The sequence below is a fragment of the Lissotriton vulgaris genome, chromosome 12, assembly GCF_964263255.1.
Source record: "Lissotriton vulgaris chromosome 12, aLisVul1.2, whole genome shotgun sequence".
In the NCBI taxonomy this organism is placed as follows: Eukaryota; Metazoa; Chordata; class Amphibia; order Caudata; family Salamandridae; genus Lissotriton; species Lissotriton vulgaris.
In genome coordinates, this window is record NC_141700.1 from 134396925 (window position 1) to 134413250 (window position 16326).

The 16326-nt window shown below is 45.5% G+C and overlaps 1 protein-coding gene across 1 annotated transcript in view; it reads left to right on the top strand.

Moving 5' to 3' along the window:
* The window catches only part of LOC147673654 (protein S100-A5-like), an 87113-nt gene extending 79195 nt beyond the window's left edge, over positions 1-7918 (top strand). The window contains exons 2-3 of the mRNA XM_086946393.1: positions 6029-6178; positions 7737-7918. Of these exons, the coding sequence (XP_086802519.1) occupies positions 6047-6178; positions 7737-7883 (279 nt within the window). The 5' untranslated portion in view covers positions 6029-6046 and the 3' untranslated portion in view covers positions 7884-7918. The remainder of the gene's footprint in view (positions 1-6028; positions 6179-7736) is intronic.
* The last annotated feature ends 8408 nt before the right edge of the window (positions 7919-16326 follow it).

The following is a 16326-nucleotide window of genomic DNA, read 5'->3' on the forward strand; positions in this document are numbered from 1 at the left end:
TCCCCCATCCTCACTCTAACCAAGGTTTTAGTATAGAGTAATTGAATCAGTTTTAGAAGTTCAGTTGGAATATTTTTTTGCTGGAGCTTTTTCCATAGGAGATTTCTTTTGACACAATCAAAGGCAGATTTAAAATCTACAAAACATAAATACAGTGGCTGTTTGGCTCTGATTGACTTGTCAATTAGTAGAGATAATACTAAGATGTTTGTCGTTGTTCCCAAACCTTTAATAAAGCCAGTCTGATTCGGTGGCAATATCTTGTTTTCTGTTGCCCATTCATTTAAATTCGTAAGCAATATCCCAGCAAACAGCTTAGCATCTGTGTCCTGTACAGTGATGAGCCTATATTTTTCCAGAAGCGCCCAGTTTCCTTTTTTGAAGATTGGTGAGATTAATGACCCTCGCCATGGCTCGGGAATAGCACCTCTCTGTATAATTTCTTTAAATACCTTTACTAGATATCCTGACTATAATTCCGGATTTTCTTTGTAGAGAGCAAACGGAATACCATTTGGTCCTGGTGCCCCATCTTCTTGTTTCTTAATTAATTTTGTTAATTGGGCTTTTGATATTTCAATTTGTTCTTCGATCTCATAGTCTAGTCTCTTTGAGGATTGTGCTTCAATTTGTGTTATTATGTTCCATTCTGATTTAGATGTTTTTCGAGGAATGTGACCCATTCTTGCTCAGTTAAAGTTGATGAAACTACCAATTTATTTGGTCGTACTAGACGATTTATGATTTTCCAGAACTCTCTAGCGTTTGGTTGTTTACTTGCATGGAATTACTTTGCCCAGAATACTTGTTTTGCATGTTTTTTTCATTCCATATTAACTTCTTCAAGTTTCGATTTAAAGATTTTAATTTACCCAGTATTTCCTCATTGGCAATGGGAGTTTTGATTTGTCTTCGTATCCTATTTCAAGTTCTTTTTAGTTTTGTTATTGTATATGGAAGATTTATATATGTTTACTTTTCATCTCATTGCTCATTTTTGTTCATTTTATCCAATTGCACTTGAGATTGAGGATTGACCAACTTCCTAGTAAAATATACCCAGTGTTCAATCAGCGAGTCCATTGTTCTATCATTGAAGCAATTCTCTATAAGTTTCTGGACTTGTTCATTCATCTCATCCTTATTTTGGACAGTCCAAATACATTTTTTATAATTTATCGTTCCAAGGTACCCCGGCACAGTTTGGTATGATTGATTTGTATTACTCCTGATGTTGGTAATTATTATCTGCTGACAGTGATCACTATCTGCAACTCTGACGAGCTGATATGAGGTGATGTTCTGAAAGATATTAAGTGATGTCATTATATAATCGATCCTTGTCCTTGCAATATGCGAGATATATGTATATGCTGGAGGAGTATCTGCTTTAAATCTCCCATTAAGAATGCACAGATCCATTGCTTCTATGTCCTTAACAAATTGTATGCCGATTTTATTTCGCAAAGGGTTTGTCTCCATTCCTAGGTCCTGATGGGGGATTGACCATTGATGATTTTGGGATTGGGAAATATCATCCCCTATAAAAGGTGCGAGTAAATTCAGGTTAAAGTCCCCAGTCATCATCTAGGGCCCGATGTAGGAGCCTTAATACCGGTTGGAAACGGCCGATTTTGGCCGTTTCCGACCGGTATTAGGCTTTAGAGATGTAGGGGACGTTTTATTTAAGAATCGGTAATTTTACCGATTCGGTAAATTTACCGATTCGGTAAAATACCGAATCGGTATTTTTACCGAATCGGTAAATTCCACATGTAGGTGGAACTGAAAACAGTGCCACAGGCCTTTAGGAGTCGGTATTTTACCACCCAATCCAATTGGGTGGTAAAATACCGAATCCAGGTGTGCATGCACATCTGTGCATGCACACCTGTGCCATGTGACACACAGACATGCCCTTAGGGCATGTATGTGTGCCACATGGCACACATGCCTGTAATTGGGGTGCCAGAGGGTGTCAAAGTGACACCCCCTGCACCCTTGCAAAAATCGGTATTTACCGATTCGGTTAATACCGATTCGGTAATGCCCATTTATTCCTATGGGCTTCAATGCCCATAGGAATCAATGGGCATTACCGATTCGGTATTTACCGAATCGGCAAATACCGAATCCTTCCGATTCGGTAATTACTTACCTACATCTGCCCTGCTCTTTTTTACCACTTCTTAAATACCGATTCGGTATGAATCGGTATTTAAGAGGTGGTAAAAAAGATTTACCTACATCGGGCCCATAGTCTGCTAAAGGGTCATCCACCATTTGTTCCAGCAAAAAGTTATTAAGTGTTGCACATGTTGATTCTCTACTACTGCGTGTTGGATGTATATATACATTAATCAGGATTAAATGCTTTATTTTCTGATTAAATGTTTTATATTTCAATTTGACTATTAGAATGTTCGCGCTATTTGAGTCCAATTGCTCATGCTCGACCTGTAGGTTACTTGAAATAAATGTTGGTTAGCCCCCCACTTTGCGGCCATATTTATAAATTTTATTTGCATATTCAAAATAACCAATATGGCCCTGTAACATAAATGGATTGCTTTCCCATGTTTCCTGCAATAGGATAATCTGACATGGGTGTGGTATAGAATCTATGTGTGCATTATGAATCTTTGTTCCCACTCCATTTATGTTCCATGAACAAATCGTCATTTTTTCGATCTTTTTTACTTTCCTTGGGTGGAGCATGGTTCTATTCCATCATTGATCCTTATTGCTATGTAATGCCAGGGCAATCCATTTTTCATTTATTCCTAAATCTTTTTCTATTTTCCTTTGCGGCGATGTTACTCCTACTTTATGCGCAGACCTGCCCTGAGCATTTTTTAGTACGGTATCCTTTTTCATATTAGTTTTTACATTCTGTTCCTGATCTATCTCACTAATAAATGGTGTCGGATAAACCTTTGGAACTTGCTTACTGATTAATATGCCCCAAGCCTTAAATGTCTCATGTTCATTTAGAATTTGTTCTGCAATTGACATTGAATTTAATGTAATTAATGTAGGTGCCTGGAAACTATCCTTATCAGTCATAAATTCAATTGAGTCAATATCCTCACTCACAATTTTAGCTAATGATGGGATTGATTTAAATAGTCTAAGTATATTCCCTCTATTTAGTGTATCTTGTCTCCCTCTCGATTCAAATACTGGTTTAATAATGAGTTGTGCTTTCTCATTTGATAGATGGTCGTCCTGGCTATCTATATTCATAGCTTGCTTTGTTTTGTAAGTAATTTGCTTTACTCCTTACCGATTTTCAATAACAAGGTGATCCCAATATGGTAATTTTGTTTTTATCTCTACTATTTTTTGCGTATTCCTTTTATCTTCATCATTTACATTAGATTTCAAATATGTTTCTGTTTTTTCATCAACATATTGATGTTGTGGATGACTTGTTTTTATCATTACCTTTATAGGAGTGCTATCATTCCATCTCTTAGAACTGTAAATGATCGGGCAACTATCATGTTCTTCTTCTTTTTCTAGTAGCTTTTCTTTGATTTGAGGTGGGCTAGCTATAATCCTTAGTTCCACCGGTTCTTCTAATTTTCTATTTTTTACAAGCTGCAGTGCTTGCTCTATAAGTAGCCCTTTACCTGTTGATTTTATTTTTCTCAGATTGATACCTTCCTCCGTATTTTTTTGTTCCATCCCTGGCTGGCTTGTTTTAGCGCACATAATAGCTACATTTTTTGGGGGTCTCACTTTTTCCATTGATGGTTCTTGTTCAAATATGGCAAAGTATTTATTATTCCCAGTCTTAGTTGTTGGTGAGATCTTTTTTTCTTCTCTTGGCAATTCATTTCTTAAATCATATTCTTGCGTGTCTATGGTTGTTATCAGGTCTTCATCCGATTGTATTGCTGCGCAGTTTTTGGTTTTTACATTTTTTCTCGCTTTGCGTAATTTTTTCCTGTGGCGTTTTGACATAGTGAAACCGTGGGTGTCCTGCTCTTTACATTCTTGATCTACCCTTGTTTCTATACTGGTTTTCTCATCCTGTGTTCGATCCAATAATTGTACGTCTATTGTTGTTAATCTTTCGCCTTGTGCCTTTGCTTTTGTCTGCGTTTTTTTCGGTGGTGTTAATTCTAGCCCATCAATACTTTTAATGTAACTGTTATTTTCCTTATCAATAATAAGTTTAGATTTGCTTTTCATTTTTTCATGATATTTTCTATTTTCCTTTTGTATGGTCTTTTTGGTGTCTTCTATTATGATATGGAAAACCTCAGGTATTGTTGCTAGCTTGTCTATAATAGGTGTACAGATACAGTCTGTGGCCATTTTTACGTTGTCATTTTGAGCTCTAACTATCAGACCATTAAGCTCAGCAAGTTTAGTGTTAATCTGAACCCTGATATGCAGTAGGTGCTTTAGGAGACTGGGCTGTGTTGACCTGCAGAAATGTGGGTCACTCAGATCAAACTTAACAATGGAGAGAGCAAGATCACACAAAGATAGTAAATCTAGGCAGAGACAGATGAAATGGAACTACAGATTGTGGGGGCAAGACTATGTCTGCACATGAAATTATTATCCAAATGCACTCTTGTGTTTTGTGTCGTGGGCATGTTACATTTTGACTCAGTGGCCGGTAATTCAAGCAAGTTGACAGACAGGTGGGCCACACATGCACACACATATTCAGGCTCACCCACCTACATGCACACTCACTCAAGCCCATCCATTCATAAGCAAACATACATACATCCAGTGCTCACAAGCACATACTCATGCACACACCCATTCACAGCAAGTACACACACACACACACACACAAACACATAAATGCATGCACCGAACAATTTAAAAACAAACTTGCCGAGATTGGTGATCTCAGGTCGTGAGAGGGAACGCTTGGTGGGTCATGGAGAATTAGGACTGCCGTCTCATCATTAACTGACCTTGTTATGGGTCAGCCAATGAGATAAGGCAGCAGTCCCTTACTCGTCACAGAGTGGGATGGGGTCAACAAGACTGCTCACCGCACCCAATTCTGTGATGAGGTGTCACTGATCGACAGTCGGTCCTGGGCACCTCAGAGCTTAAAGATAAACCGCCCAGGTCAGAGTATATCTGTGACGCACCTCCTCGTCATGGGGGGGGGACCTCAAAGCGCTTTGCCGGGTTGAGGCAGTTCATAGACACTTTAAGACACAGGTATTTCAACTGTTTTTGTGCCTATAGGAGCCCCTAAATTATCTCTTGCCCAGGGACCCCCAAATCCTTAACATAACAATACTGAGGAGGTCACGCGCACAGGGCTGTGAAATCTTTGGCCCGGCAAAGTCCAGCCCAGGCAGCCAGACGCCTGCCCATTTACCCCATGTACAGTGCCTGGCTGCCTAACCTGACATGAAGAATGTCTGTCAGACTGACCTTTGCTCAGACTGACAGACACTCTTCATATCTGCAAAAAAGGTATGTGGGGGGGGGCCCTTTGCCCTAATGGACGGGCCGCTACTGAAGCCCACACGAAGAACCAAATCATACAGGAATCAAAATAAAAGAACTGTGCTGGACACTGACAAATACACGTAGGCAGAAGCTGTCCTTCACACTAGGAAAGTGAAACTGCATAACGTTATTTTTGCTATAATTTCCCTATGCAAAATTTGCTAAATAATGGTTTTAATTAAAAAGAGGATTGTCTGTCTCTTGCTTGAATTTTTAAACGAACAAGTCCTGTAAGATCCAGAAAGTAAACTTGGTCATGCGGAAAACCCTGCGAGTCTCCTTCCAGCAAAACGTAATGAAATTTAACATAACACGCAATATGTCAATTTCACTGAAGTAATTACATATTGTGCCCAGGCCAGGCCTAACTGGAGTGCACCAGTCATCTAGAGGAGTTATAGAGTGATCCCTTGGGAGGGGACTGTAGGGAGTTCTTACTTATTGGTCAGAGGGTCACTACTGCTTGATAAAGACTCCCTTTGCCATTTTAAATCCTAAACTCTGACTGCGATTATTACTTTCTTTACAGATCGAAGCACCCCTTATAATGCTCCTGGAACAGCACTGTACATACATGCTCCAGACCTTCAAAAAATACTCTGGAGCAGATGGCAAGTGTGGCGAACTCGACCAGGCCCAGTTGAAATGTCTAGTGAAGAATGAGTTCCCATCTCTGTGTGTGAGTACATTCTGGAATGAAGATTGGCAATAGTAGGAAGTTTATTTCTTCGTTTCATAGATGTGACATTTACAACCAATTTGTCCTTTTTTTCCCGCCCAAAGCTTCTTGTAATTATCCACCACACATATGCCCTCTGGGTCCTCTTAATGTCCCAGGTCGAGTGCTGCCCTAGTCCCTTTATGCCACTCTTGCCCAGTTTGTGATGCTTTTTTGACCTCTCCACTGTCTACCCAGAATGATTGTATATGTAAACTTTAGAAGCTGATGGTGTTGGTACCGGTGTCACTGTGGAGATTATCGTGTGCCTGTTCCCGTGCCTAATGCTCTCCTTTTCAACATGTAGCCATGCTTCAACCCGAGGTTCATTGTAAAGATGGATGGCATCTGCCAACATCCCTTGTGGTTTAAGTATAGTACTGATGTTTTGCATCACAGCCGGAAAGGCATGACCATAGTCTGCTTTAGAAATAGCATTCCACATCTAGCTCTTCTACAAGGCCTAAAGAGCAGCCCAAGGGCCATCTCCTAAATGACCCCATTAGGAGTGCCTTTGGAAACCACCCCCTGAGTGTAGGTGCAAATCACAGCAAGAAGGAAGTAGGAAGACAATTCGGGCTAAAATAGCATTCCAAGACATCCACTCATGAGCAAGCCTTAAAAGTGGAGAACCCTGTTCTCCAGGATATATGGGCACCATCCATACAAACGGCCTGTTTCACACGAGTAAAATCATGGTCTACTCCTGACTATCTAGAGCGGGATGTGTAATTCCGCCACTGATTCTGTATTGGCACAGCACAGGTTAGTTGCTGGACCTGGTCATGCCCCAGCAGATTCAGCGTGATTTGTATGGCATGTCTCGGAACCTTCTACTGGTGCCCGTGGGTGAGGCGAGGGCTCTTGGAGGTTACAAGGTACCAGGTCGTCTAAAAGTGAAGGGAGTCCCCATTAACAAAGCTGATTCTTGAGCAGGAATGCAAGCTTCCCAGGTAATGCCCAGGGTTTAGGAATAATCCACCTTCACATTGTCTTTGAGCTCTTACTCTCTCTAGTGGGGGCCTCTGGAAGCATCAATACACTCAGTGCAGTGCTCTTGTGTGTTTCAGCTGAGCAGGTTCTCCTTTAAGGCTGCTGGTGACTGACAGCAGCAACCCCAAGGACAGAGCTTTAGGCTTGATCTCTGGCTAGGAGGAAATGAGCTGAACTGCTCAATGGAGCTATCTTTAGATGCCTCGAGAGAGCAGCCACCTAGAAGACAAAGTGGCGAAGTCACTTAACTCCGAGGCTGAATTGGGCCCACAGAATCTGCCAGGGTTTGGGGATTGAGCGATCCGTGCTATTGGACTCCTCCCATTGTAGGGGCTGGCTCGCCAGTTCAAAACTAATACCTGCGTCTCCAGGGGCAGGACTTCTGTGTCCTGAATATACTGATGACTGAGGGATGGGGCACGGCTTCCAATCCATGCTCACCGTGAGGGCGTAGAACGGGCAGCAAGCAAGTAATGAACTTCACTTTTATAGAACTTCCTACTGATTGTTGCCTCCTCTTCTGCAGGCCTCCGGGAAAGACGAGAATGTGATGGAAGAAGTGATGAAAATGATGGACATGGATGGTGACAACAAGGTTTCCTTCAAAGAGTTTTCCATGTTTCTGGCTATTCTGACTATGGCAATGGAAGACGAAGAAGGAGCATCCTCTTAAAATGGTGGTCTAACTTGAATAAAAAACAAATTATTTGTACTTTTTGTTTATATTTTCTTGTTTCAAAAAGTGCCTGTCTTTGTACGCGAGGTTGCTACATAGTCAATATGTTAAGGGGGGATCTCCTGATGATTGTTTCCATAGTGTGAGAGGGAATGGAAACCACAGTAACACAGGGCTAAAAAATTAGGCCCAAGAGTTTACTGGTGTGCTCTGATGCTTTGGGGCCTCACCAAAGATGGCGTTGCGTTGTACAAGCTTTATTCGAGATAATTTCTCATAAAAGCACAGCATAAAATTGGACATGACAGAATAAAAACATATCATTTAACAAATACAAATTCATATAAGCATTTTGTGCAAGCTCATACAATGCCGTCATAAAAAGGTTTACATGTATAACAAATTGTGTTTGGATTTTATAAAACAATTAAGAACCAGCTTAACTAAGCCCCCCCATAGATCGCCGCCTAATTGCCCAGGCCCACCCCAAGTATTTGGCTACCCCAAGAACTATCGACTCCTGGGTTGATGTACACAAAATTCTCAATGCCACTGCACTATCTCGTGTCCCAAGGTTTTTACATACAGGGGTAAGCCATACCCTCCTAGGTGATGAATAGGCTTTACAGACAAATAGAAAGTGGCCTAGGCTTTCCACAGCTGCTTCACATACTGGGCATGACATATTGGTCGGCCTCTGCCAACCTGCAGTTAGTTTTTTTAGGGGAATGGATCCAGATCTTAGCTGGAAGACTAGCTTCCTATCCAGTGGGACCGTAATAGTGTCCCAGTAATTTTCTAAGATAGGATAGATTTTTGCCTCCAAGAAGCGACCCGCCATAGAGTCAGATCTGGCACCTCTCAGCAGATTGTTGCCAACCCAATCCCAATATTGTGATTTGAGGGCTTCCTTGCTTGGGAAGACTTCCCCCAGTGGATTGGTCCAAAGATTAGAAAACCCAAGGTTAATTAACATTGCCCTTAAATTTTTTTGCCACTTTATCTTGTGAAAATTATCTTCCTTGATTATCGAAAGGAAACCATCAGCATATTGCCTAATCTCTGGAGTTGTCCAAAGACGTCTCCAATAGAGAACAGGGCGCAGTCGCGCTCTATCGCTAATTGGCCGTCTACCCAACTCCAGGAACAATGGTATTAGGGGGGTGCTCTGTGGGAGGCCTGTAATCCCTCTAAAGAACCTGTTTTCAGATGTCTGTAAGGTCGAGAGGTTGTCCCAAGCCCATAACTCTGCACCGTATAAGGTCGCGCCTAAGACCTTTGCATCATAAACTATAAGGGCAGGTTTAATCGGTTTGGTCTTGGATTTTCTGTGTTCCCCCCGCAAAGCACCTGATAGTTGTTGGTGTTTTAAGGCCGTTTTTTCCAGGTGGTGGGACCAACCTGAGCCCTCTGATATTTGGACCCCTAAATATGTAAACTCCTTGACAGTCTCTAACTTGCTATTGTTCAGGGTTATCTTGGGATACATTTTACGGCATGGGGAGAAGGCCATTAGTTTTGTCTTCCCCACATTTACTTCTAAGCCGTGCTCTTTGCAAAAGACATCAAATATATTTAATGCGCGTTGTAGCCCTGCAGGGGTTTTTGACATAATCAGGGTATCGTCAGCGAACATCAGGATCGGGACCCTGGCGTCCGCTAACGATGGAGCATCTACACTCGCTTCCAACATTCGCTCGACAATCCCATTAATGAATAATGAAAAGAGTAATGGTGCCATGGCACAGCCTTGGCGGACCCCCCTTTCCACCGGGAAGTCCGATGTTGACTCACCATTCCCACCCCACTGAACTCTTGCGAAATTAGATTCGTGCAGACGCATGATTAGGGTGAGCAGTTCAGCGGGAATGCCCAGTTTTTGCAGGACCAGCCATAACTTAAACCTGGGGACCAAATCAAATGCCGCCCGCAGGTCGACAAATGCGACATACAGGCAGCCCCTCCCAAGCAGAACCGTCTTCCACCGCAGTATGGTAAAACGGAAGACCTGGTCAATTGTGCTGGTTGCTCGCCTAAATCCTGCCTGGTATGGGGAAAGAGCGTTGTTGTCATCCACCCAATCCATAAGCTGATTTGTAACCATTTTCCCCATTACTTTTTGTACGGTTGCTATCAGACTTATGGGCCTGTAGTTGGCGGGGAGAGAACGATCTCCCTTTTTGTAAATGGGAATAATGATTGCTCCTTGCCATAACTCAGGAACCAACCCCCCCCCCCCTTGGCTAGAGCATTTCCCAGCAGAAAAATATACCTCACCCATCTCTTCGTGTCATGCTTGAAGATATCCGGGGGTATCCCGTCTAACCCTGGTGCTCTCCCGCATTGTACAGAGATAATTGCATTCTCTACTTCTTTAAGGGAGAACAAATTGTCAATAGCAAAGACTGGCAGTATGCCCTCCCCCATCCCGGGGCGCTTTACTTCGGCATATTGTGGTCTGAAGTACTCAACGCAGGCTTCTTCGGCTACGTTGTTGTCAGGCCTTGCGGGGATACCTCCTCTACCCCACTTAATGATTTTCCAGAAGAGCCTAGAATCCTTGCTGCTAGAAGCCTCCTTTAACTCTGCCCAGTGGTCTTCATCCCATTTCCTCTTGGCCTGGGAGATGGCTAGTTTATACAATTTCCTAGCCGCTCTAGTTGCAGCACTGTCCCTGTTTCTAATGGCTTGGCCCAATTTCAATCGTGCGGATCTACACTGGCAATTGAACCACCTACCAACATCCGTTTTTTTTTCCCTTTGCTGGTCTTAGTCAGAAAACATGGTTTAAGGAGGGAAAATAGCTTGTTATGGATATCTGTGATTTCCCTAGCCCCGGGGGTTGTGGAATCTACCGCCTCCATGGCGGAAATTGCCTTATCCACCTCAAGGTTAATGTAGGTCATTGCTTCATCATTTGCCAATACCCTTGGCCATTTTAGCCTACGTCCATCATTGGCCATAACTGGGATCTGGTCGTTCCTTGAATGCAAGTTTTCGGATCCAACATTCCACCACCTATGGATCACACAAAGGGGATTGTGGTCACTTTCTACTCTGGGCTTGATGGCCATATCAATAACTCCCTGCCACAGCTGGAGGCTACATAGTACGTAATCAATTCTACTCCTGCTGTGGCCGTTATCAAAAGTACAACTGCCCTCCTTGTCCCCTGGTGTTCTCCCATTCAGGGCTCTTAGACCGTGCTCCATACAAATAGCGTTTAATAACAGGATGTCCTTTGTCCACCGCGTGACGGGATTTAGACATAAAGATGGTACTCCCCAAAGAGTGTCTTCTTCCTTCCCTAAGGGATCGTTTGTACAGTCGAGAGGTTTGAAGGTCCTGTTAAGATCCCCGGCTACTATTACCCTACTATCTTGGGACTTAGTTTCTAAGGAGGCAGACAGCACCTCTAGAGTAGAAGAGTTAGCTGAGTTACTGCCTCTTGCGTAGACGTTATACAAGTCCATTGAAACCCCCTTTTCTGATGAAATTCTTAACAGTTGTAAATCGCTAGTTCCCAAATCCAACATTTTGATAGAGATGTCCAGGTCCTGTTTTATCCATACAGTGAGACCTCCCATTGGCCGACCCCTACCACCTTTGGAGGCCGGTATAGAGAAATTTAGATAGCCACAAAGGAAAACGGGGTCACAAGCCCAAGTTTCTTGGAAACAACACACATCAAACCCATTAATGAATTCCACCCACGTTTGAGAGTCTAGCTTGCTTCCCAACCCAGCAATATTCCAGGATAGAAACATACCAAAGCTAAGCTCGATCCCACCGGATTTGTTATTATTGGAGCATGGTTGAGAAGACATTGGGTTTTCAATGTTGTTAGCGACCTTCACAAAATCACCATTGATATCGTCATCCTCATTTACTGTAGGTGTGGATGATTCCCCTACACCAGCGTTGGTATTTGCTATCCCGCCTCCTTCCGCCACAATCAGACTCCCCTTTCCAGTGTTCCCAACAATTGTGATTGTACCAGCAGTAACATCATGCTCTTCACAACTCCCTTTAAAATCATTGGTACTTCCTTCTATACTACTGCACAAGTGTTGCGGGGTTTGTCAACATCCCCACCCTTGGTCTTGCCATCCGACAGGAGGGTTATAATTCATACATGTAGTATAGTTTTGGGGCAGTGGAGGTGGAGCTGGTGTGGGAATAATTGGCCATGGTAGGGTGGGGGGATTTATGTGTTCGTTGAGCAGGCTAGTCAATACACTGGTTGGGCGGGGGTAAAAGAAGGTGAGATTGACAATTCCAATACCTCCCTTGTTTGTACCCCATCCCTGTCTAGTTATCCATCCTGCCACCCTTGGATCTTGGAAATTAACCACAATACAATCCCCACCCAGACTTTTAGTTGTATACCCTATCCAATCTATTCTCCTTACCCCCAAGATTAACCCATCGACGTCTCCAGGTAGAGGCCGATTCTCCCTTAACCAGTGCATGATCTTGTTTTTAAGCATCTGGAAGGTTTCTCTCTGTCCTACAGGTAATGGTGGAACATTTATGAGGACTGCTACGTAAGGGAAAGAATCTGGGGTAAGGTTCACGGGGGGTTTCCTATGTGGTGGCTTTATCAAGGGTGGAGGGATTGATTTGGTAACTGTAGGAGCAGGGCGGAGTGCAGGTTTGTTTGGTGCTAACTGATTATTAGTTGGTTGGGTAGGTACTGTAACTTTGCCCACTGAAGGACATACGTTACCCCCTGGCCCAACAGCAGAGGGAGGAATTGGTATTGTTGTCGATTGATGCACCACAGTCTGGGCTGGATTTACAGTATTAGGAGGATTTGGAGCAGGGCCTGGATGTACTAATTCAGTAGGTTTGGGAGTTCTATTTGCAATCGCACTTCCTGACTTGGGCGGTAATGGGGGGTTAGTTTGTGGCTTTCTTCCCTTATCCTGGGTAGCACAGTGGGTGTTGCCCTGGTGCTTGTTACTTACATCCGCCCTTGCGTGAGTTTTAATCAACGTTTTTGTAGAATAGAAGTTGTCTAACGTTGCCTGCTCGAAGTGGTCTAGTCGATCAGAGAGTTTACCAATTCGGTCCTCTATCGGGGAGAGAAGTAATCTAAGCAGCTTTTCTAGCTCAGGGATCAGGTTTGCGAATGGTGATAACTTGTCATCAATTGGGGGACCTATCTCAGGAGAAATATTCTTTCCAGGGACTGGGCTATCTAATAAAACAACATTCCCCTCCTGAACACTTCCTGTGCTACAGCTTGCTTCAGTGGCAACCTCTCTAGTACATATAGTTTTATGTAACTTCCTATGCTTTTGTGGGGGTTTAACAAATTTACATTTTCTCGGTATGGTGGTCCTTTTCTTTTTAGATCCATGCTTGGGTTGAGCCAAGATAGCCTGGGCACCTGAGTCAGGAAGCAACATAGAATCAATATGACTCCCACAAGGTGAAATCAGTTCGGTAACATTGTCCTTACTTGTTACATTTGTGGGTACATCAAATCGCTCATTTACAGCTGGGAGATTTACTGAGGATAATGGTGTTACCAAAGCAGGATATATTTGGGCAGGGTGCTTATCCGTAGAGTTTTTGAGTAGTTCAATGGATAATCTGCGCTCAGCGCGCCTCTCTGCCAGTGTTATCTCTTTATCAATGGATAAGGATGAGCGGTTAAAAAAGAATTTATCCAGTGGACCAATTGCCAGTGGTCCGGTCTCGACCGGTGGAGTTGTCAGAATGGCATTACTTGTGGAGGTAGCCATTGATCTGCTAAACGCCAACAATATACAGCACTTGGATATCACTTACTGTAGGGTGATCCGTTAAGCAAATAAGCAAATATCAGGGGACTGGCCCAGCCCAGCCTCTTTCGGCCCCTGACGGCCACAGACGGTCCCGCCCTTGTCCCGGGCTTCTCCCGCGCGCTCCCGCGCTGCGGGAAACTCAAATTGAAAATATACTGCCTGAGGAGGAAGGGGAGGAGCCTGCAGGGAGAGCGTCCCAGCTGTTGGCAATTGGGAGTTGTGGGCGCTCCTGGGACTTGGAGTCCTGCGCCCACAACACGCTCGCAGCCCTGCAGGTCTCAGTGCCCAGAGGATGACTTTAGGCAGTAGCGCTGTGCAGGGAAGGCCTCCGGCGAAGCGGGACCCACGCAGCGGGTACCCCGAGCAGTTGAAGGAGGGAGGCAGAAAGGTTCAGCAAATGCGGAAACACGGCAGCCCAGCGTCTGGTCAGCAGCAATGAGGCAATGGAATCCGCCAATGCAGGTGAGGAGGCGACTTTTCTCCACGTTCACAAGCCAGGGGAGGAGCCTGCAGGGAGAGCGTCCCAGCTGTTGGCAATTGGGAGTTGTGGGCGCTCCTGGGACTTGGAGTCCTGCGCCCACAACACGCTCGCAGCCCTGCAGGTCTCAGTGCCCAGAGGATGACTTTAGGCAGTAGCGCTGTGCAGGGAAGGCCTCCGGCGAAACGGGACCCGCGCAGCGGGTACCGCGAGCAGTTGAAGGAGGGAGGCAGAAAGGTTCAGCAAATGCGGTAACACGGCAGCCCAGCGTCTGGTCAGCAGCAATGAGGCAATGGAATCCGCCAATGCAGGTGAGGAGGCGACTTTTCTCCACGTTCACAAGCCAGGGGAGGAGCCTGCAGGGAGAGCGTCCCAGCTGTTGGCAATTGGGAGTTGTGGGCGCTCCTGGGACTTGGAGTCCTGCGCCCACAACACGCTCGCAGCCCTGCAGGTCTCAGTGCCCAGAGGATGACTTTAGGCAGTAGCGCTGTGCAGGGAAGGCCTCCGGCGAAACGGGACCCGCGCAGCGGGTACCGCGAGCAGTTGAAGGAGGGAGGCAGAAAGGTTCAGCAAATGCGGTAACACGGCAGCCCAGCGTCTGGTCAGCAGCAATGAGGCAATGGAATCCGCCAATGCAGGTGAGGAGGCGACTTTTCTCCACGTTCACAAGCCAGGGGAGGAGCCTGCAGGGAGAGCGTCCCAGCTGTTGGCAATTGGGAGTTGTGGGCGCTCCTGGGACTTGGAGTCCTGCGCCCACAACACGCTCGCAGCCCTGCAGGTCTCAGTGCCCAGAGGATGACTTTAGGCAGTAGCGCTGTGCAGGGAAGGCCTCCGGCGAAGCGGGACCCGCGCAGCGGGTACCGCGAGCAGTTGAAGGAGGGAGGCAGAAAGGTTCAGAAAATGCGGTAACACGGCAGCCCAGCGTCTGGTCAGCAGCAATGAGGCAATGGAATCCGCCAATGCAGGTGAGGAGGCGACTTTTCTCCACGTTCACAAGCCAGGGGAGGAGCCTGCAGGGAGAGCGTCCCAGCTGTTGGCAATTGGGAGTTGTGGGCGCTCCTGGGACTTGGAGTCCTGCGCCCACAACACGCTCGCAGCCCTGCAGGTCTCAGTGCCCAGAGGATGACTTTAGGCAGTAGCGCTGTGCAGGGAAGGCCTCCGGCGAAGCGGGACCCGCGCAGCGGGTACCGCGAGCAGTTGAAGGAGGGAGGCAGAAAGGTTCAGCAAATGCGGTAACACGGCAGCCCAGCATCTGGTCAGCAGCAATGAGGCAATGGAATCCGCCAATGCAGGTGAGGAGGCGACTTTTCTCCACGTTCACAAGCCAGGGGAGGAGCCTGCAGGGAGAGCGTCCCAGCTGTTGGCAATTGGGAGTTGTGGGCGCTCCTGGGACTTGGAGTCCTGCGCCCACAACACGCTCGCAGCCCTGCAGGTCTCAGTGCCCAGAGGATGACTTTAGGCAGTAGCGCTGTGCAGGGAAGGCCTCCGGCGAAGCGGGACCCGCGCAGCGGGTACCGCGAGCAGTTGAAGGAGGGAGGCTGAAAGGTTCAGCAAATGCGGTAACACGGCAGCCCAGCGTCTGGTCAGCAGCAATGAGGCAATGGAATCCACCAAAGATGGCTTTAGATGTTTGGGAGAGCTCATGTTGCCAATACTTTAAACAGTGAATATAAGGAGTGCTGCAGAGGCAGTGGCTGCCCTGACCTGTTCAGCCATTGGCTCAAATGTATTTTTAATGGTTTGCCATTCCTTGGATGAGCTGTCAATCAACCACATGGCTTGTCAGGGAAGGTTATGTTGTCCAATTACTGTTCACTTTAGGCTGTGGTCCTGGGACAAGATGAAGTAGTCATAGACATCTCTGTCCCTTGTTCTGAGTCATTGTACCTCACCACTTTTGCTTCTCTGTCATTGTGCATTTTGTATTCTTTCTTTGCCCTATTTGCTGCTCTCCTCACACCCCATGCTTTTACTTTCCCTCTCTTGCTTTTCTCTTCTCACAATCCTCACACACTTCCAGCTTTCTTCACCTGCAGTGTTTTCTCTTGCCATCATGTTTGTGTGTTGTTCCTGTCTTTCTATTCAAGCAGCCCATGTTCTTCCATGGTAACCAGGATGACGTCCTCACCCCAGACACTATCTCCAGTTCTGAACATTTCACTGCACG